The sequence below is a fragment of the Zophobas morio genome, unplaced genomic scaffold, assembly GCF_036711695.1.
Source record: "Zophobas morio isolate AGI-343-1 ecotype UQ-CSIRO unplaced genomic scaffold, CSIRO_AGI_Zmor_V1 ptg000024l, whole genome shotgun sequence".
Classification (NCBI taxonomy): Eukaryota; Metazoa; Arthropoda; class Insecta; order Coleoptera; family Tenebrionidae; genus Zophobas; species Zophobas morio.
Genome location: NW_026972129.1, coordinates 11,499,299 through 11,525,468, shown reverse-complemented (window position 1 = coordinate 11,525,468; position 26,170 = coordinate 11,499,299). Strand labels below are relative to the sequence as shown.

The following is a 26,170-nucleotide window of genomic DNA, read 5'->3' as shown; positions in this document are numbered from 1 at the left end:
CGCTTTGCTTTAAAAAAAGATGAAAAATATGTATTATAGAAATGACTTTAGGTTAGTTTTAAGTTGTTTAAGTCATAATGTTACGTGGTAATCTATTACATCTCAAAATGAAGGGTTTACGTTAATGCTAACAAAACAGTTCTTAAGTTGTTCACATCAAAAAAGAAGCTAAATCCTTGCATACCATTTCTCAATGGAGAGCACCTATAAGTTTCTAGACAAAATAGTCTTAATTCTCTGCAAAACGCAAGTCAAGAAGAATTATAAACATGTGATCTAGAATCAGAAATGATCTAATGCTTCCCTTAACCATAATAAAGATTAGGATACTACCTGAGACCAAGTATTTATAAGTCATCTGGACTAACATTCAAAACTCTTGAAACGAGCTACTACATACAATATCGGTCAATATCATTTTTAACACTTCATATCACGTACTGCTTCAAAAGAGCATAAAAATATTATTTATCAATTATCATCGGTGAATTTCAGCTACAGAGGACTTTGCTCGTCTGGTACACCACAAATGAAAATCTTCTAAAAAGATTGAAATAGATCGTAAATGTTGGATGTCTCAGACTTTGGGTAATACCTCCACTATTTTATAGACCATAAACCATTGTGTTTTGAAATGTGTAACAATGAAGTTGGAAAGTCCCGACTATCCAAGTCTGCAATGAAACTGCATTGCCTGGAGGGAGAGACATTACCACCGACAGAAATAAATCATCAACCACCTCGGCAAATTCCGCAAGGGAGTTAAGTTTTTACACTACGAGGGTGGTTCAAATTTAAACCGGACTTTTGTTCTAGGTGACGAAAAAATGAATAAATTGAATCGGATAACTAGTTTCTCTTGCCACTGTTTTCTTTTATTGGTTACAAAAATCAATTACAGAACAACCGGGGTATGTTAATGTTGATCAAAGGAATATTATTAAATTTATTTCCAGTAAAAACGTAAATCCCACTTATTTCGCGTGAAGTTTCAGCAACAATTAGAGCATACCCTATCTAACAGTCAGGTTTTCGATTGGTACAATCAATTTAAACAAGGAAGAATACGAAGAGTAATATAGAGAACCTCCCGTCTCAAATCTGCGCTTATTGAAGTTCATATTCAGCAAATAAAAGTAGATACCTACGTAATTTTTTTAATAAACACACGCAGAATTAATGCTCCTTATTCTAAAGAAATGTTATCTTGTAAGATTAAAGCAGCCTTTGGCCCTACAGACGCTAACAGTCAGTAAGAGGTGGGATTCTTCTGTACGATAAAGGGCACATACCACTCAGTTAACCCATGAAACACTCAGTAAATTACACTGAGAGATTCTCCCACATTCTACCTAAGCCCTGATCTGTCACTCCGTAATTTTTATCCCTTTGGACCACTCAAAGAAACATTAGGAAGTAGCATGAGATTTGGGAATGACAATAAGTCTTGTGACTTAGTGGGCAATCAAAAACCTTCCATAAAGAAGATAAATTCTAAGAAAATCTCGGAAGTGGATTGAGGCAGAAGGGGTAGACATCAAAAAATGATATATTTTATTTCAAAAATCTATTGTTTGAAGTAAATGTTACAACAAAATTCCAGTTTAAATTTGAACCATCCTCGTACTAGAAACAGCGTTAAAACACGAAAGACATTTTCAGGTCGTCGGAAGGAAAAAATAATTACACCTATTCTACTTAAATGTTAAAATAAATACAGGCAAGATTACCGAAAAAATTTACCAAAACGAGAAAACACGCATATTATAGTAATTTCTTTAAAAAGTCGAATAATCCTGTCAAAACTAGCTACCTCCAAAAATTTCAGTGATATATTTGCTTATACAATAAATACGATCTAAAGGTGCCATAATAAAACGATAAAAAATTGGAAGATATAGAACGAAAACCCGATAAGTGATGAAAATTCGAAAAACTACTTTTATATTCAGTGTAATCATTTAATCACAGTACAATCAATTTGGCCTTCGGTACTCAGGCTACAAGCAAATATTTATTGTTAGTTATTTGAGTTTCCTTGTTATTAGTGTTTTACTTTGTCGATAAACCTTACTGCGCAAAAATTGGTTAAATAATAATTGGAATCCTGTTTCGAATTTTCGTCAATTATCGGTTTTTCGTTTTATACCCTCGATACGGTGATGTTAGCAAAAAAAATATTGATTACAAAATATAGCAATCAAAGTCCAAAAATAGTAATAAATGCTTATCGATCCTATTTTGAAATCTTCAGTGTCTTCGTAATAAATTGAACTTCTTAGAGGCTTTTCTCATTGATAATTTTGATAGTTTATGCATTGGTTAAAACCGGAAGAATCCAGTATTCCGTCCTTGGATAATTATGATGTAATGTCACATTTTTCTAGGTCATTTTACCAACATGGAGGTGTGATGTGTGTGCTGACCCTCTTAAATCGAGATCTATTGTGTACTAGTTTAGAAAACGTAAATTCGCTGTCGATTGAAATTGATTGTGAGCTAAGTGCTGCATTTATAAGAGAGTTTGATTTAATATTAATAACAGTATATAATTCACCAAACGGTGACTTCAATAATTTTATAGATACTATAATCAAGCTCTATATAATCAAGTATAAGTTTAAATCTGTCATAATAAGTGGGGATTTCAGTTTGTTTTTTGGTACTAACGATACAAAATCGAAATATTTCTGTGATTTTTTATATAGCATAGCATATGACAATTCTCTCATTTCAAAAGTTGTACGTCCTATTTCACAGTATGGGACAATTTCATTACCTATGATTGTAACCCATGCGTTATATTTTCTATAGTTCTAGAAACTATATTGCTAAATTTGAACGCTGCGTTTCCTGAAAAAAGAATAGTGTGTAAAAGATCCAAAGTTCACAATATAATTTGGTTTATATCTGATCTAAAAAAAATGGTTATTATTTTTTACCTACATTTTTAGATCTCAATAAGGCATTCCCATGTATGTCCCATGAGAAAGGAAACTTTTTATAATTTCAAGCCAGTTGCCATCAGGCTAATACTGTTCTAGCTCTCCAATAGAATATAAATAGTTATGTACACTATTAACGGTGTATCTTCTGATCAAAAAGAAATTACATATGGAGTACCTCAGGGCTGAATACTGGGGCCACTACTTTTTCTAATTTACGTAAATGCTCTGCTACATTTTTTTCCTCATAATTATTCAGTAGTTCAATATGCAGATGGTACCACTATTGGTAAATGTGTATCAGCCACTGAATTAGTGATACATTCTTTTCTTAATATACATTCCCATGTAGAACCTTGTTTTTAGCTAGTAAACTTTGCGTTAACAAAAAAAAATCGGTTAATATGTTTTTTTCTCTGAAGAGAAATAACTTATTTTTAAATACTGAAAATATCACTAAGTTCCTCGGTATTATTTTAGCGGTCTAGGACAATTCGGCGCGGCCGACTTGGCGCGGCCAACTTGGCGCGGCCGACTTGGCGCGAGACATTTTGGCGCAGGGACACTTTGGCGCAGGGACACTTTGGCGCAAGCCATCTTGGCGCGAACCATCTTGGCGCGAATGAACTTGCACCAAGAAAAATAGATATAAATATGCGAAAATTGCACCCGTTGTTAGCATAACCCAATTTTTACAGTCTCCAACGCGGGGAGGGGTAATGTCGACTTTTTAATGGACACATGGGCGCTTCGCGCCCTGCACCCCATTATAAACATACTCCTAAACGTGGAACTTCTTGCTCCGTGGATCATTTAGTTATTGGAATTTGTGCGAATGAAAATGTGTATTTGGTTGCCTACACTTAGCATAAATAACAGGGTGCCAACCAAAGTACGAACAATAAATATATTTTATAATATATACCGACGTACTCGCGCCAAGATGGCTCGCGCCAAGATGGCTTGCGCCAAAGTGTCCCTGCGCCAAGTTGGCTTTGCGCCAAAATGGCTCGCGCCAAGTCGGCCGCGCCAAGTCGGCCGCGCCAAGTCGGCCGCGCCAAATAGTCCCATTCCGTTATTTTAGATACAAAATTACTATGACATGGGCACATAAACTACATAGTCCCTAAAATTAAAAAAAATACGTATTTACTAAGAAATCTATCCAATTTTGTCGATCGTGATGTATTAAAAGTTGCGTTTCAGCCCTAGTACAGGCTCACTTGGGATATGAGATTTTCCTCTGGGGGCATTGTTCATCACTTAGCAATCTTTTTAGGCTTCAACTGAGAGCAGTACGAGATGATTGTAGGCCCTGCCTTAAATCTTTAAACATTTTGACTTTACCTTTTCTATATATTTATTATTGCCTTAAATATGTAATACATAACATTAACTCATTTCCTACATTAAATTCTTTTCATGAGTACGAGTATAATACAAGAACCACTAATCTCTCAGTTGAAAAATTTAGGATTTCTCGTTGTAGGAATGCCACAAACTATTTCTGTATAATATTTTTTAATAAATTGCCCAATAGTTACCGTAATCTTCCATCGAGTCAATTTCTAAAGTTAGGTCAGTCTTTTTAATTAGAAATAGCTTTTACAATTTCAACAAATCCTTAGATTATATTTTTTAGCATTTTGTGATTCTTTGTACAAAACGGATAAGTATGTTGTATAATATGTACCTAGGTATTTTGTACACAATGTATTTCGATTCTTTTGAAGTTTTTTGGTGTTTTGACGAGTGTAAAAACGTTTGTTTTTTTTTTGGCTAAATAAAGATTACTTACTTGCTACATCCAGTTATCGAGCGATATCTTTGTACCACTTTTTTCCAGAATCATTGTGTGATGTATGATTTCAGAAAAGATTTGGCCACAATTGATGCAACCCTGGAATTGACAAATGCAATAGTAGAACTTTTGAGAAGCACGAAAATACCAGTGCAATATTCTGTGATTTGTCTAAGGTTTTCGATTGTGTTTTGGATAAAATTTTTCTCAGAAAGCTACCCAAATATCCAGACTTAGTGCCACTGTCTTGATAACTTCATATCTAAGCATTAGGTACCAGTAAAGGTAACAACAATTTATCTGCACGGAAACAAATAAATATCGGTGTACCACAGAGCTCTGTAATTGGACCGTCGATGCTTCTGATATACATATACAAATGCAATCTGTCCAAAAACTTATTTGTTCTGTGCTAACGACACTACGATTCCGAACTGTAGCAAAGACTCAACTTGTAGTAGACTCGCGTCACATGAATATGACTATACCGAGGTATGGTTTAACAAAAATAGGCTAAAGTTAATCAAAAATAAAAATCAACAAACATTTTTTAGTTTAAATAAATCGGGCCATAATAAGAATGACACTCTCTGTTTTTTAGGAGTCTTTATTGTCACAATTGTGAGATAACAATATGTAGTTGCACAATTAAGTAGTAGCTTACACATCTTGAACAGTTTTACTCGTTTGGCTGCCTAAACACACTAAGAACTACTTACTATACTTACATAATGAGTTACACTATTTTGAAATGGGGATATGAATGTGAATGTGATTTTTTTTAAATTGAACATACCGTTCCTAATCTGTTCATAATCAAAAGTTTAATTCGTCTCAAACATAATCGAAATAAATACAAACTTAATAAAAACCTAGTTATCATGCTACTAGAGGTGCAACAAATATAATGATCCCTCCCTATAGACTAAAAACTACCAAAAAAAAAATTATCACACTTAACTTTGATGTTTGAACTTACATAAAAAATTCTAACTCTTATTTAGTTTATATACTGACCGGCAAAAAAATTTGGCTACTCGAAAATATTTCTCAAAATCTTCTTAAAAATTATAATTTAACTAGTGATTGTTAAATAAATACAATCACTAGTTAAAATATAATTTTTAAAGTGATTTTGCGAAATATTTTAAGGTGGCTGGTCCTTTTGCTGGTCAGTGTAGTTATATATTTGTTGTCTTATTCACTGTTTTGTTATGTGTTTATATCTAATTTATATGACGCGTGTAAAAAATGTGTATTCATTTATTACAGATAAATAATACCTATAAACGTCTTACGTTGTGAAATATAATGGTATTATCGGTATTGTCTGCATGCAGACCCGCACCAGGAAAAAGTCAATAGAGGAAACAAAAGAAGACAAGTGCAATTGAAAGATTTACAATATAAATCCAGAGCATAAGCTAGAGAAGTATTGTACCGACAGAACCACACCAAACACGATCAAAGATAGCAATGGACTTTTGAAGATTTGTCTTTGATAGGATTTTCGTCTACCGCCATTTTGAAAGTTTGAGTTGCAAATGCAACACTCAAAGACAAATTTTCAAAAATCCATGATAGAGTCCATTTACCAATGACTAATTTCATTTTTCTAGACGTGCTCCTAGAATACGACAAAGTAGTCTCCTATTTCCATCTGTTATCTGTCTCTGTATGTTAGCCATTTGATTAGACAGACAATTAACTGGAAGACTGTTATAGATCATCTGCATAGTAAAAGGCAACCAATATTTGTCTAATAAGTGTTTGCACCAAAAATTTGATAACATCATCTCTTGTGAAGTAGTTTTATACTTGTGCCTTGTTAATAGAGCTTTATTTTTAATCTTATGTATTGAATTTTTGGAAAAAAAATTAAAATTTGTCAACTAAGTTATACAATTTGCTTTAAAACTATCACGGACATGATACGTCAGGAATACAAAATCACTTTAAAAATTTGATGTCGTTCATAACGTAACATTAATTTAGGACTGTGCTTTTTACTCTTTGGTTTGCAAAATTGTTACATGCGTTTCGGTAGACAATACCTTCATCAGACAGTTACATCTAGGAGAATTATGACTAATTATTACCTGTTTTTATAGCTGAATATGAGGGTGGTAAAATTTGGAACGATTTATTTCAATTTTAACTTTAAATTTAATAGAAGTGAACTACTAACATGTATTTGATTATTGAAAAAAATATATAAGTTACTGTACAAACTTGAAGACATTCAGGCAGTTAATTTTGAACTCTACAGCATGAATAATTTTGAAATTTTCATTGAACAAAGCAACTATTAGCCAATTTTGTCAAAACACATCATTTTTACTAAAGAAACAACGTAATTTTTGCATTCATACAAAAACGTAACTTATTATTCATGAAGCCTAAACCACAAAAAATGTATTAAATGACATAAACAGGATATTCCTATGAAACCAGTAGTTTTACATTCAAACACCTTGCAAATTTTCAGTAATAAGCTCATTAAATTTAATAGATAAAATATGTAAATGATATTAGTTTCTTTGATGTCACAGGTTTGTACATAAACGTTCCAGCAAACGAAGTCATAAATATCAGTCAAGCAGCTTTTACTTCAAGAACACTAATCCACTTATTGTCGATGAAATTATAAGCTTTTTAGAAATTTGTACATCTCAAAACTAACGCTACTTCAATGGTAAATTTTGCCAACAAAGACGGTCGGGCCCTGGAAAATCCACTAAGCTCTGTTTTAACCGAAATATCATTGTAGGTATTATTTAAAAAAACAAAATCGTACATCATAATATATTTATTGGTTTAGGTATGTAGACGAAATTTTAATAATACTTCTATTATTATAACCATAAACTTGCAATATAGGTATTAATTACTGTTACACAGGTTATTAAGTGTACCATTGTCTGAAAATAATATAATTAATATATAAAATTAGACAACGGTTGTTCAGAAGATGCAGTAAACAACTTACTGAAATAAAATGTCTTTGGTGTATACATTAATAACGGAAAAGTACCACTATATTATAAGACATAATACATAGTTTACAAAAATTTGCTTACAAAATCTCTTTTAGAACATATAACTCATTCTAGAGTCCCTTTATTAAATTGTAGAGAATAGTTCTTAATACATTGTAGGTCAAATCGGAAACAATTCTAAGTAAGAATTTCGGAATATTAAAATAACTAAGTACATTAACAATAAAACAAGCTCATTGTACCTCAGTCATTTAATTCTATAGAAAACAAATATTAATTTCCTTCAAATTTCAAAAATTACATGCTTGTGAATGTAGAACTAATAGACGGAGTAAATTAAACATTGTTTGCAATGATTATCACATTAGTTCTAACTGGTTTTACTATAAAGGCTAAAGAAACACCAATTATTTTCATAAATCAGGCTATTTTCGCGCTATTTCTACACATTTAAAATATGATGAGTCTGTACTTATGATTTATCACTCCATTCATATTTTTTGGATTTGCATATACAAGGTGACTCAAAAAATTAATGAATGCGTAAATTTATTTTATTGATTTAATCAAGAACTAGAAAACCGAATGCTTTGAAATCTTGCAGATGTTTTAAGGTTATGAAGAGCATAATAAATGTTTAGTCAAAATATATTTGGTTATCTTCTCCAAAAAACTGATGACGTCAGCTCAAAAGTTTGCCGAATAATTCCTATCTAGAATGTACAAAATATGATGAGTCTGTACTTGTAATTTATCATTCCATTCATATTTTTTGAATTTGCATATACCGGGTAACTCAAAAAAAAATAATGAATGCGTAAATTTATTTTATTGATTTACTCAGGAACTACAAAACCGAATTTTTTGAAATCCGCTGCGAAAAAAAACATAATAGGCATGCAGTCGTCACGTTTCCGACAGCGAGGGAAGTACTGTTTAAACTCTTTAGACCAATTTTTTTAAATGAGGGTACGTATCTTATTACATACACCTCATCTAAAAGTTACAAAGTTAATGATATCTTTTTACAGTTAGTTTTTAAACATCAGTTTTTCTACATAGCGTCATGCAAACATAAGTTTAAGAAATTGCAAATTAAATAAACAAAAATAAATAACGTAAAGTATCATAAATAAATTAGTGTTGTTAATGCTAGAAATATGCTGCATTTATATTCACACACTACTTCAAAATTTGATTGATAGTATTTGATTCAAAATATCAAACCACTGTATTTTTACTTCTTCACGGTAGTTATCACTAGTTATTATTATTACTTTTTAATTTATCTGCTTTTCAGTCTACTACGTTGTTTCAGTTGTATCTTCTTTAGAAAAACCATGTATTTTAAAGCTGGTGTTTGGGGATCACACGTAAAAACGATGATGCATTTACATTTTTTATTGCAAAAGCCACAGGTGGGTAGTTGGATTTAAAAGAATTGGGGGGTGACATTTCAGTAGCAAACACATTTTTAAATGAATTTGTGAACAGAATTGAAGAAACTGTTTAATTTGTGTTTAAAACGGAAATGTGTAATCCAGTAACAAATGAAATTTCAGACTAAAGGGCGACAGCTTCAATTAAACGCCCTTTCGATACAAAATTGTTGCGAATTAAATTCGCAATGTTGCTTAAGTGGAAGTGATCACAACTGCCCACAAACTATGTGCTTTCGGTCGTGTGCACTGAGTGTAGTCAACTGGTTGTGAAACAACTCTATTAAAGATAATTTTTCATGAAAATTAAAATACGGAATTTGATAAGTACCCTATTAGGTAGAATCGTGGAAAGAGCAAATAAGTGTTTCTCGCGTCTTATAGTTAATATTAAGAAATTAAGAGCTGAAAATCCTAAACAATCTTATTAAAATTAAGTATGTTTATTTATTTTTTTTTTCAAAAAAGCTTTTTATTCAAGATTGTTTTCTTTTGGCGATGTTAGCCTCTTAAACAGGAAATTAAACAATCGTCAAAATAACTCAAAACATATACTTCCCTGCCTATCATTTTGGAATAAAAATGTATAAGTTTATTTACATAGAAACCAGCGCGCCTGGAGAACAAGTACATTATGTTTTCCTTTGACTATTAAAAAAAAATACGTTCAGAATATAGGCTGTGTAAGTTTAGGTATTTACAAGTAGATTATGAACTGACAAAAGCTTTTTACCAGTCCTTTAATCCTTCTTTAAAATTGTTCAAAATTTAATTTAAAAAACTGACCACAGCATCAACAGGAACTGGACGTTAAACTTCAAACAGTATGAATAAACAGAATTACTTTTTTTCTGATGTACATTATGGCTTAAGCTTTGAAGAACGAGTACGCTGCGTTTTAATTAAATTTGACTTTGATCACTTGTTTAAATTCAGTTACTGCTACATGCGAGAAATTCACGATTTTTGGGGATCTAAACTAACAATCACTCCAGTTCATACAACTTTTTGTGCAAAAAGCTATTTACGAATCAATTTGTTCTAATATTCAGTGTTAGCGTTATCGCTGAAATTCAATGGCGAAGCAGGCGTAACATTCAAAGCAAATCTAACCCCTTTTAATGTTTGTTCACAGATGGTGGCGGCCGAACCCGGAGCTGGAAATACCGCCGCCGAAGCGGCCGACGGGGGAACAACATTCGGAAAACTGAGACAAACACTTTCTTCCTCTCTCCTGACGGCTCAAGATAAAGGTAAAACTTTAATTAGTAAACGTTATTACTTGTTATTTTGTTTCCATTTTGATGCATGCATAAAAGATTCAAGTAATATAAGCTTTATGGACTTCTCGAAATACGCACAAGGTTTCGGTTAATGACGTAGCAAACTGGTGACTAAAACTTCAAGTTTGATGGTCGATGCTCCATCTGGCAGATTCTCCTAAAATTGGACAAAGTTCCCTAAATACTTTCCAACTTTTTTATTTAGCAATAGTAAGTTGGGTCGTTGCGACAGATTTTATCTTGAGGGAAGTGGAAATTAATTTTCAACAAAAAGATTTTTGCTTTCTATTTGATCATAAAATAACTTTTTAAGCGTTCTATGCAATAAATATTAATGAACAGAATAAAGTTTAGATTATTTTTGTAAATAATGTAACACGGAACATACCTAAAAAATATGTTGTTTATTTATTTATACAAGAGAACTGTTGCTATGAATCTTAAAAAGTTTTAAAGTTATTGGGTTTGCAGCCTGATGCACCAAATCAATGGCTCTTTCATGGTATGTCGTTACATTATTGACTGTACCAACTAGCACCAGACAAATAATAAAAAAACTACAAGAAATCTGTCTATTGAATACATACTAGGGAACAATACTTCGAAGCGAATAACACAAGTAATTTGAAATTTGAAATGCACTTTAACGTTATATTTTAATTGGTGAAATGCTAATCAAAATTGATTTGCTCATTTCTCCCAAGAATGTATCTCATCTCAAAATATTGTTAACAATATAACTCATTTGCATGTATTACAGTTCAAAATGCTGTCCCACATGTGCTTTACAAACCCACACTTCAAGCCTTCAAATTTGGAGTATATCTTACAGATTAATCAGATATCTCCAAAATTTTAGTAAAAAATTGGTCTAAATTTATTTCGGCAGAACTTCCCTCGCTTTTGAAGTGCAGTCCAACAAATACTGCTTCTCTGAAAAACTATAAAATTTGATTTTGAGTAATTTTACTTTTTCATGATAACTTCTATGGAATAAAAACAATATAGAAGATATTAGTCACAGTGTAATAAGAAAAGAAGGTTTCAGATTCTTAAAAAAAAACATTTGGGCCCTCGAGGTTTTACATTTAAAAAAAAAGGCAGTTGGGACCCCCGAGAAGATTCCACATTCTTAAAAAAATACATTTGGAGCCCTGAGAAGGTTTTACATTTCTAAAAAAGACAGTTGGTACCCTCGAGAAGGTTTCACATTAAAAAAAAAGACATTTGATGCCTCCGAGACGGTTTTACATTTTTAAATAATTAGAAAACAGAAAGCACAGCCTCCCTCATGCACAATTTTTTTCGAATTGGCTTCGCAAGTGTATCGTCTCGACATCTAATCGAGTGATTCCCCGCCCGGCAACCTCGTTGTCTTCAGCTTCGGGACGATGTCACAGTATACCATACAGTAGAGACAGCTCGTCAAATATTGGAACAACGTGTCCTTACCCACCGTTTTGATTAGGCGGGATTTTTGAAACGAAGTGGAATATTGGTTGCCTAAATTACAAATACAGCTCGTCCGTAAAACAATGTAAAAGGAACTGATATAAACATCGAATGAACTGAAACCAATTTTTTGAGTGTGGTATGAAGACTACGAAAAAAATACCATTTTGAACAATAAAAAAGAATTGTGCTTATATTTATTTTATTCATTAATAAAAGTCTATCATATTACCAAGTTAATTTCAACCTAAACATATCAACTACCTATTTTGTCAATGCCTTCAATTTTCGCCAAGTGTGAACCGTTTGAAGAGTCAGAAAGTGAACGCTGTTGCTTTCATCTTCCCTGGGAAAAGTACTTTGATGTTTTTGGTTGAAGTTTTGTTGTTAGTTAAATTCGTGAAGTGATTCTGAGAACCTTTTCATAGTAACATGGACTATAGTGGTAGACCACCTCGTGATTGCAGGCACAATGAAAAAACCTGCTTCAGGGGCTTCTTTAAATTTCCCTTGAAATCTGTAAGATAAGAAATATAAAGAAGTATATATTTTTCTATAATCAATAAAAAATTATTTGGTATCCAATTTTTACAGCACATTGAAAATGCCAATAGTTGTAATGATTTAGGATCTATTTTACCAGCAATTGAATCTAAAGAAAGTAACCAGTGTCAAATTATTAATACAGTTTTAAGCTGAACAAATTTTGCACATAAATCTGTGCAAGTAAATATGACAGACTAGAGACATCTGGACATGGGGGAACAAAATTCTTTAAGTTATGTCTGTGGATACTTAATGAAGAAATGCTTGATGAAATATACCTGTGAAACATGTAGTTATTTCGCCGTTGCATGTAATGCCATCATATATGATAAACTTCTCTGTCACTTCAACGCCTTTGATGATGGTCCACCATTTTGGTAATCCTAAAGCTGGCCATTCACGTTCCAACGCCCCAGTACGATTGTATTGGATGCAACTGTTGTACAATTCTGTTAAAAAGCAGCAGTACACACACGTTACGACCTTGCAGTTAAAAATTTGCGATCGTGATGACAACATGTTCGACGAAATGACGAAAATGTACTTTTGTAGCTGCTCTCACGGTTTGAATAACATATACACTGTCGAGTCATGTCCACACATGATCAAATTTCCATCCAATACAACACGATTGTACTGCTGCCGACAGACTTGTTCACCGACCGTCCACATCCAACCGATTTGCTTGATCGCATACACAGACATTCAAAAACACTTCAATTTGGTCGTATCCAACAAAATTGTACTACGGCGTTGGAACGTGAGTGGCGAGCTTAAGATGCTGCATGAAGCATTCACCTTTTATATTGCAGCCCTAGAAAAACGATTTGCTTCACTATTTTCTACCAACTCAGTTTTACCTTCATGTGGCCGATATATAAAAGCAGCCCTCGTAACTGTGTCCATACCAGCATTCCGAACCCCTGCGCCCTGTGTACAGTTTCCACAAGATTATTTATTCTGTTTATTTGTTCGAACGCGCATTTTCTATTCAGTAAAAATAATAAATCACAGTTACAATATTAAATACCAAACATCTAAAATGTCAAATTTGACGCACAATGTTGACATGGTGGTAAATTTTATTTAGTCACGAGGTTTGCCACTACAGTTTCAAGCCAAAATTCAAGGTCATGTCCTTACCCAACGGTCGATTATTGTTGTTCTGGTCCGTTGCGTGTATTTCTTATGGGACTTTCAAAAGCTGTCCGTACTGTATGATATTCTGTGACGATGTTGTGTCTGGGAGTTTGTTTATATATTTTTCCTCAACGTGCGAAGTCGCCGATAAAGAAATGGCACGGTCAGTGGCGTAACTGAATATTCACACGCCTCTTCGCAAAGTTAAAATTGCACGCCCCCTTATATTTAACAATAATAATCAAATAATAATTATCAATTATCATGTTAATAACTATGTGCTCAAAATAATCCTCGCTATAGCTTAATCGGTAAAAATTAGACTTTTGTTCTGTTTTCAGGAGATAAAATCAGTCTCAGTTCATCGTCTTTTAAAAGAGATGCATATGTACTTTTTACCTGCCACCGCCGCTTATCCTAGCATCTGTACGTGGTTAATAGTCGAATTCATTCTATGTATAAACACAAAAAGTCGAAGTTAAGCATGTATTGATAATATACAGCGTAATTAAGAGGTATTCTTCCAGTCACCATAAAAAATTATCAAAATTAGTTACTTCGATTACTTATTCAAACAGAATTTATTCATTTCGTTTAGTGTAAGGTAATAGTGTAATACCTATAATGACAGTGTATGTTGTCCTCTCACATTGTCCTTTTTGTTTTGACGGGAACCAATTTTGAAGGGCTGGAGTATTCATTCGCATCGGAGACTTTCCATCTGTAAGGCGAGTCTCTGCTTGCTTGATGCATCCATGAGAGACGATTACGTAACTGTGTATCATGTAAAATAAAAATCCGGGCAAACGGCCGACAGATAGACAGACAGACAGGCAAAAAGGGGAAACCTACTTTTTTCTACTGTTGGGGTCATGAAGCGTCGAAAAAACATGGAAAGCTGCCCCGATAGACGCTATTACAATACTTCCTTAGCTTACGCTTGAGAAGTAACAATTGGTTTTGCCAACTTTTATGTATTCAGTCTCCCCACGATGAACTCGATTGCAATATTTCCTTAGCTTACTTACGCTAGGGAAGTTAAAATAAAATTCGCAAAATCAAATTTTCTAATTTTTCGAACACTCTGTATTTGCTCGACTGTACCTCAGAGGCGAGGGAAGTTGTGTGTAAGTAAACTTAGACCACATTTTTGTTCTACATTCATTGATGTATCATAGGCTTACAACACTCATCTTTGTTTTGGTCATCGATATCTAAGTTTCCTTTAAAATTTCGTTCCGCCACTGAAGTACTGGATTTTATTCGAGCGAATTGTTTATATCTGGACGCATGGTCACTTCACCCATAAGCAAATGCACACGGTTGAGTTTTGTTAGACATTCCTGTGGAGGCTTTTTTCTGCATTCATCTATGTAATTTATTCAGCAAAATTTTAAGATGACGTCATACCATTTTTAGAATAACTTTAAAAGGTCTGCAAAATTTCAAAATAATCAGTTTTGCAATTCTTGATTTATTCAATAAAATAAAAATGTACCTTGCTTGGGAAAATTTTAAAACATTTCCAAGATTTCAAAGCATTCAGTTTTGTAATTCCTGGTTAAATCAATGAAATAAATTCACGCATTCATTAATTTTTTTAAGTCACCCTGTATAAGCTGTTATTTTATACAATTTAAAACCCGTTTACTATGTACAATTTTGAAATGACGTCATCACATTATTGGTAGGCATGATTAGACAAATGTTGGTTAGCGTTCTACCATCTACATGATATTCCCAATATAAATACAAAATTTGATAACAATCGGCCCAGTACTTTTGGAGATTATCTGTCTAATAAAAATCCGGGACGGCAGACAGACAGACAGACAGACGGACAGACAGACAGACAGATAGACGTACAGACGGACAGACGGACAGACAGACAGACGGAAAATGGAGAGCTATTTCTTCGTACTATAGGGGTCATGAAAGAAAGAGAAACCGTAAAAGTAGAGAGTCGGCCGACGGACGCGATTACAATACTTCCTTCGCTTGCGCTCGGGAAGTAATAATCAGGAATTGTGAAACGTTAATTAAAATTTATTTCTTCATCTAGGTCGAAACGTCTAAATGAGTTATTAAATTAATAATGCTTAACTGGGTATTTTGTTGTTTTTAGAAATATTAGTACGTGATGTTTCAAAAAATGATGGTAAAGTCTCAGACCAAACTTAGTGACAAAGTAGACTCGCAACAATAGCCTACATTTAATTTGTTAAAGTTTTGAACCTTTAGCTTTTGCATATAAGTGTCAAAATGGAATGACTCGTGACAGATATAATGTGGATTTCAATATTCACATTTCAATATATAACCATATAAGTGACTCTCCTAACCAAAATTAACTCAAAACCCACAAAAATATGCAAAATACTATGAATTTATTTATTCATCAATGCATTCATCATCTTATAGGTCAAATGAAGAACGGTTCACTCCATTTTCTCGAAAATTTTAGTATACACTACTGTTATTATTAGTATTACACTACACCTGTTAAAATTGACAAATGTGTCCTTGCTAAAATGTTGATGACGTCATTACAAAATTTTGGTATGGAAAAACTCACTTGAAACATACGCATAGCTTGCTTTTTTATCTGTACTTTAACAATTCATACATGTCTTTACTTTAACTTATAGAAGTTTTCATAAAAAAAAATTAAAGTAGCAAAATTTTATTTTATAATTTTTGAAGTATCTGTCTTTGATTTGTACTTTACGGCCGAAATAACTTTTGACCCCTTTTTTGAAAATGTGTCAGATCTCCCTTATTTATCAATGAAAGTTGGGTCATGAACACTGTGAATGTTAATAGCAATTTTAATTGTCAAGTATGGTACCGGTACTAGAACATATTCTAAGGTCACACTATATTTGAAAAGTAAATCTTAGGAACATGGATCTAAAAACTTGAAGTCATTCTCGAAAAAATTGATTGGAGGCGCTGATACCCCCTATTTTTGTGGTCAAGTTTGTCAAACTTATGACAGTTTCGTGTAAGGTTAGCTTAACTTTTAATAATTCAAAATGCAATTTTTATGTATTTTTTAAAGTAAAATGTTCAAAGTATTGACCATTATTGTCTAAGCAAGTGGCATGTTACGAAACAGAATCTAGTGTGGAGGAATCACATATCTAAAATTTCAAATTTCAAACCTCTCAAATAATATTTTTTCCCAAACAAAAATAAAATTATTAAGATTAAATTCTTTACAGGTACGAACCAGAATTATTTGAAACTGTGTAGAAAAACCATCGTTCCCCGTCCGCTTAATATAGATGAGTCTAGATGTTTTATGAGTTTTTTTAAATTAAACTATATTAATGTCGCAGCAAACATAAATCATCATTTATTAGTTAAAGGGTAGCTGCTTATGTAGATTTGTCACATATGTTGAAAACTACATCGGCCATTGTTTATGGCGGACATTAGCCACATTACTGATTATCGATCGTAACGATGACATGGACGGTAACAATCATTCACAGTGACTGAAAGCTGTACAGGCGCATCAGTCACAAATATGTTAAAAACCTCAAAAAACATTTGATATATTAATGGATCCACTACGTCGTAAGTGGTGTTGACAGCTAATATGTGTCTCAAATATTTTAGTGAAAAATTGTTACCCTCAATCCCTTTATTCAAGAACTATACAAATTGTAAAGTAATTTTTAATGTTAACCATCAGACCATCACAATCGATAAAATAATGTTGTTTTCCGTGGAAGCCAATAAAAGAGTCTAATTTATTGTTATTTTTATTTTATTCTAAACAATCTATCGTAATGGAGTTTTGTAGTTAAAAGCGGTTGAAGAAAAAATAATACGTTCGATTTGTATAGAAAATGCTTTTTCGGACCTCGTAAAATCGATGGACTCCGCTTGGCGTCGTCCATCAAGCGTCGTACCCGTTCCGGAAACATTCTTTTTTTTTAATAAAAAGATAACTGCTAAGAACGTTTTTTTCAAATTTTACGTTTTATAACTGATACGCTTCGACAGACAACGCCATATTTTTAACGTTTAAAGTGATTCAAAAAAGGAAACAATAATAACATATAGGGTTCGATATTCGAACAAAAACAGCGTTGACCTTAACTACAGTAGGTTCCTTTTCACTCGATGGCGTTCCATTAATTCAAACCGTGATAATTGATTGCATACGTACTTGACACATCTGATATTTGTTCTAATGTAAGTCTTTAATCCATATAATCGTAGCACGATGTTAGTTCCAATGAGAAATCAGCACCATTGGTTTAATGAGCAAATAACATTTAAGCATGTTTATCTTAGAGACTTGATAAATAATTTAGGCATCAAGTCAGGTCAAATACAACACGTTAAACACATCCGCAATACCGAAATTTAACCAACTTCCCGCGGCTATGTTTCATGCTGGTGCATCAAGTGATCGAATTGAAAATTCCACATATTAACTCATGTAAATAGTACGTTTCGTTGATTTTCATTAGCTGACGCATCAGTAATTAAAATCGTAATAATTCATTTACATACAACGCTAGAGTTATGATCTGCACAAACATAATTTAAGCAATTAACCGAAGTGGAATTTTAGTTCTTGTTAAATTTAGTCAAAGGTTTAAGCCACCAATATAAAATTTACCATCATTAAGCAAACATATCATATAAATGAAACGAAATTAGTGTTATGTAAAATATGTATAATGCCGATCTGAGTTTCCCGCGAAAATTAAAATAGCTAAAATTTTGGCACTAGACACTTACCAAGTCAAACTTAGAGAAAAAATTTGTTTTGTGCGACTGTATAGAACTTTAAGTTTGGTCCAGTTGATCACAAAACACGATATAACACATATAGTTGGATTCATGTATCTTTTGACACACGTGACCGAAGTATCATACAAGCTCAGACAGCACCTACCATAAGAATCTTTATTTTAAGGATTACAAAAACGAAGAGCCAGACAAATAGTGTGTCTACCGAAATTAGGCCAAATTACCCTCTACGTCAGTTATTCTCTTCCACAAAGTTCCTTGAATTAGAAAAAGATAAAATACGTAATAAATGCGTCCACATAGTGCGACAGGCACTGATGTAGTCAATCTAGTGACTGATAATAAATTCATCAATTTTTCATCAAACGTCACTGTCATTTTTGGTTTTACTCAGAGTGGTTAATCGCAGTTTTTCGTTGTTCTATTCAAGTTTTCTATTCAGTTCTTCGTAAAGTTTGTTGGTTGTTAGGATTCTTGTTCCGTTGTCCTATTTTTTATGTTTTGTTATCTTATTTCTTGTTCCTGTTTGGTCTACAACATGACGGGCAAACGTTTGAGTTCCCGTGCCCAGGACATCGTGTCCAACTTTATAGAGTATTTTGCTCTTGAGAAGGAAAACAGTGGTCCTTTAATCTCATTAAATGGTACAGAACGAGTAAGTAAGTAAAAACCACTTGAAGGTTCATGGTTAATAATTTCGCTCAAATTTTTAGCGAGTTGCAGATGCTCTAGGCGTTACTTGCCGAACGGTTTCGAAGATTAAAACTCGAAAAGAAAGACTCGGCGTCCTTCCCAATCCGACAAAATCACGACCCAATCGGAAAGCACCGAAACCAAAAGACCTGCCTGAGTTTACACATTTGTGTCATGTTGACGTTATGAACATTGTTATCTTTTTGACTAATTACTACAAAGTAACAGTTATTAGTTCGGACGTTAGCTTTTGGTCACGTGTGTAAAAAGATACATGAATCCAACTATACCTTACTAGTTTTCAATTTTAGTTTGTAAACTTTATTTTCGATGTTAAATTTAAATATCAAAAATTATAAATAGAATGCCTGGAAAATATGTTTTTAGCTTTTAAGCAACAGCATAGAATACACTGACAAATTAAGTAGAAAATTTTACTCCACTTTACTCGATTACTTGGGTATTTGGCATCGTGAAAAGTGGAATCCTGATATGTTTACAAATTATCGCTAATCATAAAAAATAGACCACAAGTGATTATTATCATTTGATGAATGGTCCCTGCATGATAGGAATAATTGTCTTTTGATCGATTTTTATCACTAACACTTTTAGCGTTGACAGAACACGAAAGGTTTCCGGCTGTCAGTACATGAGCCACATCCTTTAATTTATTCCTGAATTTAAATATAAATATTATAGAAGGGAAGCAGAGTTACATTCAGGTATCCCTTCGTTAAAAGTTTAAACAGCTCAGAGCCGATATCCGCCCCTCTGTATTGACAAAATATATCACTCCGTATCTGTTTTCAGTAGCAGTCGTATTTAGGTTGGTAATGTGCGGAAATTTATTGCTTACTTTAACATCAGACTAACTTATGTTATGGGTTATAATTTTACGAGGCGGTCGGTGGAGAATTTATCGATTATCCATCGCCCTGTGTAAATAGGAAATCGGGGGCACTCATTGAACTAGCTTATCCCGGAAAATAAGAAAGTGATCTCCGAGGAAACAGTCACTCTCGCATCTCTGCTGTGCTAAACCGTAGATGAGAGATTTAGATTTCGTTTTATTACGAACAAAGAAATTCTCTTTTCGAACGTGTCTAAAGTTAAACATATCTCCTTTCCTATTGAAAATATACAGCTCGAGGGTTTCATTCGGCGAGATATTAAATTTGCAAGAATTCTCCCATTGTTGATTAATAAAACGTCGACTTTCAACAATCCCTTTTCAAAGGTGTAAATAAAAACAAAACTCTCCCGTCTGTTTGTACAAGTCGGTAATTGGATCTTGAAGTCTGCTTAAATATTAATTACGGAACGTACATAAATCATGCCACAATCGTTGACTTTATTATTCAGCGACGACGATGTCTTTCGTCTTACAGAAAGTAAACTATAATTTAGAATACAAGAGCGAGTTGTCAGCAGAACTGTTATAATATGGAACAAGTGATTATACTGGAGACATTAGAATTATTAAAGTCTACAGTGGAAAATATACACACCTGTTGCCACAAGTTATGTCAAAATGAATAGGCGTGCAAGTACATATATCATAGTTGTTCTGCATATAGCGTAAGTATCCATAAAATATGTAATAAGTTCAATAAAGAATTCAGTAATAAAAATTCATGAAGACATTGGAATAAGTGTAACATTTTTCTTTCAAGGGACATTTTACGAAGAAATCTGAAACATGCTGTCCAAAAGCTTTTTTTATATAACGTAACTTGTGTAAAAAATAAGAATACTAATAGTAGCAATGACATTCTTTAAATAATTACATTATTTTGTCACGCTGCTTTTTAAAAAAATGCATTATTGGGTGATCATTATAATCAGCAATAACTTTCATGACTAAATTAGATGAAATATACAATATTATCACTTTCTTGACACAGAAATATTCATTTTAAAAATTCAATTCAGTCTCCCTAAAAAGTATTTTTGCATCTCATATTTAATCAGTAATCTAGTTCTAGGGACATACAGTAGGGAATGACTTCTGCAGTTTTCTGAGTTAACAATCTTAGCAGCAGAAGTAGGGTGGGATTCCATATGTTTCATAATACTAATTTACTATAATACTCACACCCTTCATCCTTATATAATTCACTCTAATTAATTTTAATAATAGACAAAGTCGTAACACTTCATCCATCCGTTCCCAACATCCATGTTATAGTTTAAAATATAATCTAGATTACTTGTTCTTTATAGTCATACCAGATGGACACCTTCATTTGCCTCAAAGTTATTCCATGAAAAACCTTTCTCCACTATATATCGTGCTGTTTAAATTGTCCTTTTAATCCATGTCAGTAACTATTTTATGAACTAATTTTCTGAACGTAAGCCTTAAAATGATGCCTTTGATCCATTAAAACCGTAATTTCTGCATTTACATTTATCCGTTCATCCGTTCCCAATCTAAAATGCATTAATAAATAATCCATTTTTCTTCACTCCGTAAATGTCATTCCTGACTAACTCATGTTGGACGTTTCTAACGTTTGACGTTCACAAAACTATCGGTAACATTTTACGTAAAAAAAAAGTTTTGTGGAAGTATTATCAATCAGTCATTCCGCAACGACAGTTGAAAACTTCCGTAAACATCACAAAGTGTAACAAAGAAAATTCGGAAAAGTATAGAACCTACCATCATTTACAACTGTATAAACTTCAAAAAAGTATAAATACGACTTGAATCAACTTCACATTTCAGTTAGATGAGGGAGGCAGGGAGATACGAAGAAACTAATAGTGTATTAAACAAGTTTCATAAAACGTTACTTTAGGGTAAGAATCCTAAAGGAAAGCATCTTTTTTTAATTTTAAAATAAAAATTGTTATTTTTAAAATTTGGTAGTTCGTACGACAAATTTCAGACGAAAGATTTAAAGTTTAAAATTACACAGTATAGCACCAGATATGTTTGGGCCCAGCAATGTCTAAATATGAACTTGTCCCGATGCTCCAGAGCTCCACAGGTGCAGTTAGATGAATTACATAGCAGTAAATTGGTTAGTAATAAAAGTAATTTTCAGTAAAATATTATGACAATCAATTTACCTGGCATTAACAACCTAAGTGCCCAAGACACATTCAATGTTACGATTAAGGTGTATTGTACATTTTATGGTAAAATTAAAGTCTAAATAAAAATTTAATTTCGTTTTTCTGACGTTTATTTAGAGACCTATGTATGTTTTTGTTTTCTAGGGGTCATGAAACGTTGAAAAAATATAAAAGTAGCCAGTCTCCTGATGGACTCGATTAGAAAACTTCCTTAGCTTACGCTGGGGAAGTAAAAATGTAATAAATTCGTTCTTTACTATATTGCTGTTTTTTGTGTTTACATCTTCAACAACAGGTACATTATTTACCAAATTAACAGCTCTTTCCGCTTCCAGATTTGATATCTAATAAATCACAGAAAATGCTTAATAGTGTGGTCGTTTGAGGTTGGAATTTAAGTCGTTAAACTGTTTTCTTACTCCAATAGGAGACTCAGAGTAAGTTTTTCACTTGAGGACCCGCTGTGAATTTTCAAACCGATGATTATAATGGGAAATTTTCTGGTGCTACAAGATAGCAGTGTAAAAACATTTCTTTTACACCACATAACAAACCATGGGTTCATAAAATATTATTCTCGCTTGTTAACAAGTTTTTGTTTCATTGTCTATACTAACCTAAGACAGAAAAAACCTGATTTGGTTGTAACATGGATCCGACCCAACCATAAAAAGTAACATGGCGAAACGGATTTAATTATATTAAGGATGAAACACATTAGAACAAGTTTTTGTTCGACTGGTATCATCTTCTGTACCTATGTGTAAATACAGCCATTACCTCTGTGTAAATTTTTATAAAGTTAAAAAGTTTGCCAAATTTGTAGCGATGAGTTTTCCGAAAAGAAATGAAAGGATATTCTTTGATTACAGAAATATTATCAAGTCAAGTCAGAGATAACAGAGCGGAAAGATGTTCTGGAATCAATTTAAACATAATCCTAAATTTTCTGAAAACACTATATTCATTGTCAAAAAGTCAAACAATACGACAAAAGTCATATCATATTTCAAAGCAAAAACATTTACCGTTAAGATAAGTTTTTCGTTTTTTATCGGGTATAGTTTTCAACAAAAGATGTCCTCAAATTGACACTAGATGAGTAAGCTATCTTTCTATCATCTACTATCCGCAATGGGAAATAAGACAAACCATTAAAAATTCAATTCAACACAAGACCTTTTTTTTATCAGACGTTACTAATAAATCTATTTTGATGTCCCTATTTTACAAATCTTGTAATGTAGTTAATTAATAACCATGGTTAGGTATTATAAAATAAAAATTATTCGTATTAATAATATTCACGCCACCATAATAAAATTCAATAATTTATCATATATTCTGTTACCGTACTGCAATGAACGAGAATTTTGTATTGCCGCTATTAATAGCAAAAATTTACTTTTAGCAAAACATTCAATATTTGAAATATTCCATTATTAAAAAAGTGTAGGCGGGTGTTTGCGCCCCCACTGCGAATCCGTACAGTTCCAATTAAAAATAAAACGAATGGAGATGTAGGGTGTATTAAAAATAAAAGATAAAATGAAAAACTTATTGAGCAACCAAAATTTAATTAACCACCTTTGAACATGAAATATTGAAGTACGAAACTCGTAACCAGTGGCGGCCCTGGCTTTTGACCGCAGAATAAGGAGAGGAAGTCAACAGAACAGCAAGTTATCTCTTAATTTAACATATTAACGATACTAGCTTCTAATACTTTCTAATTGAAACTGGAACTTTTAACTTAAACTTTCCTGTTCATTTAGACTAATAAACCGATATTTTTTTGCAATGTACAAAGATCGTATACTTGTAATTTCATCAAAATTGTCAACACTGATTAAATTTTTTAATGTCAAATGAAAATATGTCATAAAACACAAGGTGGATCGAGCAAGCTTACCCTCCCTCGACGCTATTCACAACAAATGTTTCTTTCAACTACGCAGAATGAAATTGGCCTACCATAAAAGCATAAAAATTTCAACGTTTTAAACATAAAAATGTAAAGAAATTTCACCGTTTATTGATTGCTTGAGAATAACCCTTTTAAATTATGGAGAAAACGAAGTAACAAAAGCTTTCAACCCAAATTATAACGTAAAGAAAACTGATCTATCTAAATCTCTCATGCATCCATTATTAAAATCATTTGTAAAGCCACGAGGTTTCGTTTAGGATTTGCGTGACCTATACCTATTTATTATGACGACTGATGGTCTTTGCCTAGTACCTAATACACGTATTGGGAACGGCTTGTTACTTATTTTAGATCTAATATTTATACCTACTATTGCTGCTCTTACACACAACATTTATTTTTAAATTATCACTTGTTGATTTAAAACACGGTCTGTTTGTCATTACTCATTAATATAAGTACGAAACAAAGACTGCATGAAGTAAACAACAGATTTTTTTTATTTCGTAAGAAACTTCTTAAAAAAAAAGGTGTTTAGTTACTGATGGAGTTCTCCAACGGAATAATGAGATTAAACAAATCCATAGAATGTACTAATTTTAAATTCTCTGCAGAAGTTAGTAAGGTAGCGAAGCCTTAATGTCTTTAGATACGTCACACCGTATTCGAGAAGCACAACAAAATGAAATTTTATTCGGTATCACCCTTCAGTATCATAAATATTTATTTACTTTAAGTTTAATGAGAGAATGCATCTGGCTATAAAAACTTTCTCGGCGAAAGATTTCTCTAACTTTTTAAAAGGCTAAATAACTCGAGTTACTTTATAAGAACTTTAACGTTAGCACAGAGATATTTTATGCAGGGTGCACACAGACAAATGTTCAAGAATTAATTTACCGTGAAAAGCTTTACCACGTACAAATAATTTCTATGCGAACGGAATAAAAATGGCAGCTGTTGAATAAAAACTCAAAGCTGCCTTTAATTTAGGAAATCTTTTATAAATTAAAATTCAGAATTTATGTTTATCTTCTTCTACTTTCAGATATTGATTAAAAGATTGTACTGCAATTATTCGCTATTCGTTTATTGAAGTGAAAAATAACGAAGTAACGCTTACCGTATTGATTTTCATATCAAAGGTAGATATCCGGCAATTTCGCTCACTGGATGTTCTAGGATTACCGGGCAGCCGTAACGATAACCAGCATTCCACTGGTTTAATTAAAAAATGCAGAAACAAGCCACGTCGGTATTATTTACGGAGATGACTTACAATTAATTTCATTGAAAAGCAAAACAACGAAGAACGCCTCTTCATTTTTTGCAAATTGAAATAGATTATATGCAGAATGTATTACAATGGTAATAACGTAACGCAAAAAAACAACGCAGGCTACATAGATGAAGATAATTACAAAACTTAAAACGTTTTGTTGAACATACTAAAAACTTTATTTTTCAACGGAGATATTTTTGAATGAAAAATGGGAGATATGGAAAGTTCTTTTGACCCATTCTATCGGGTCCCAGAAAGGTCACGTGACGTCCAATAAAGCCTACTTCCGATTGTCCTATGGCGACAGAGTTTAAAAATCAATGTGTTTTTCTTGATCCCAGTGACTACTGGAAAGGAAGACATTTGTATGTTTAGAAGAGTGTATGCCGTGAACAGTTCCACCACAATTTTTTTGAAGTTACAGTAGTCCACTGAGTTTTTCATCAGATTCCTTTGTAGACAACTTTGAATGACGCAGGTTTCTAGTTCATTATTTTTGAAAATGGCGTTATTTTCTTATGGACGTTTTTAAGAATTGATACAGTTCCGTATCTATCAAATCTTGTCTGGTCAGAACGTTGCTCTTTTCGCTTCCTTTATACAATAATACGTTCAATATCTTTTTAGACAGCAGCATGAAAAACTGGTACTGTTATTGAATAAATATTTATAGAGTGTTTCTATAAATGATTATAAGGTCGAAGTAGTTCATGGAAGCGTGCCACCTATCACCTTATACGGATTTTAGTAAATGCCCAAAGACTCACGACAGATACCACACGCATCAGTAAATTGACCCT

The 26,170-nt window shown here is 32.8% G+C and overlaps 1 protein-coding gene across 4 annotated transcripts in view; it reads left to right on the top strand.

Annotated features, from left to right (window-relative positions):
* Positions 1-26,170, top strand: part of Fife (fife) — a 295,802-nt gene that overhangs the window by 116,088 nt on the left and 153,544 nt on the right. For all 4 annotated transcript variants that reach the window (XM_064064184.1, XM_064064183.1, XM_064064185.1 and 1 more), the window contains one exon: positions 10,320-10,437. In XM_064064184.1, the coding sequence (XP_063920254.1) occupies positions 10,320-10,437 (118 nt within the window). The remainder of the gene's footprint in view (positions 1-10,319; positions 10,438-26,170) is intronic.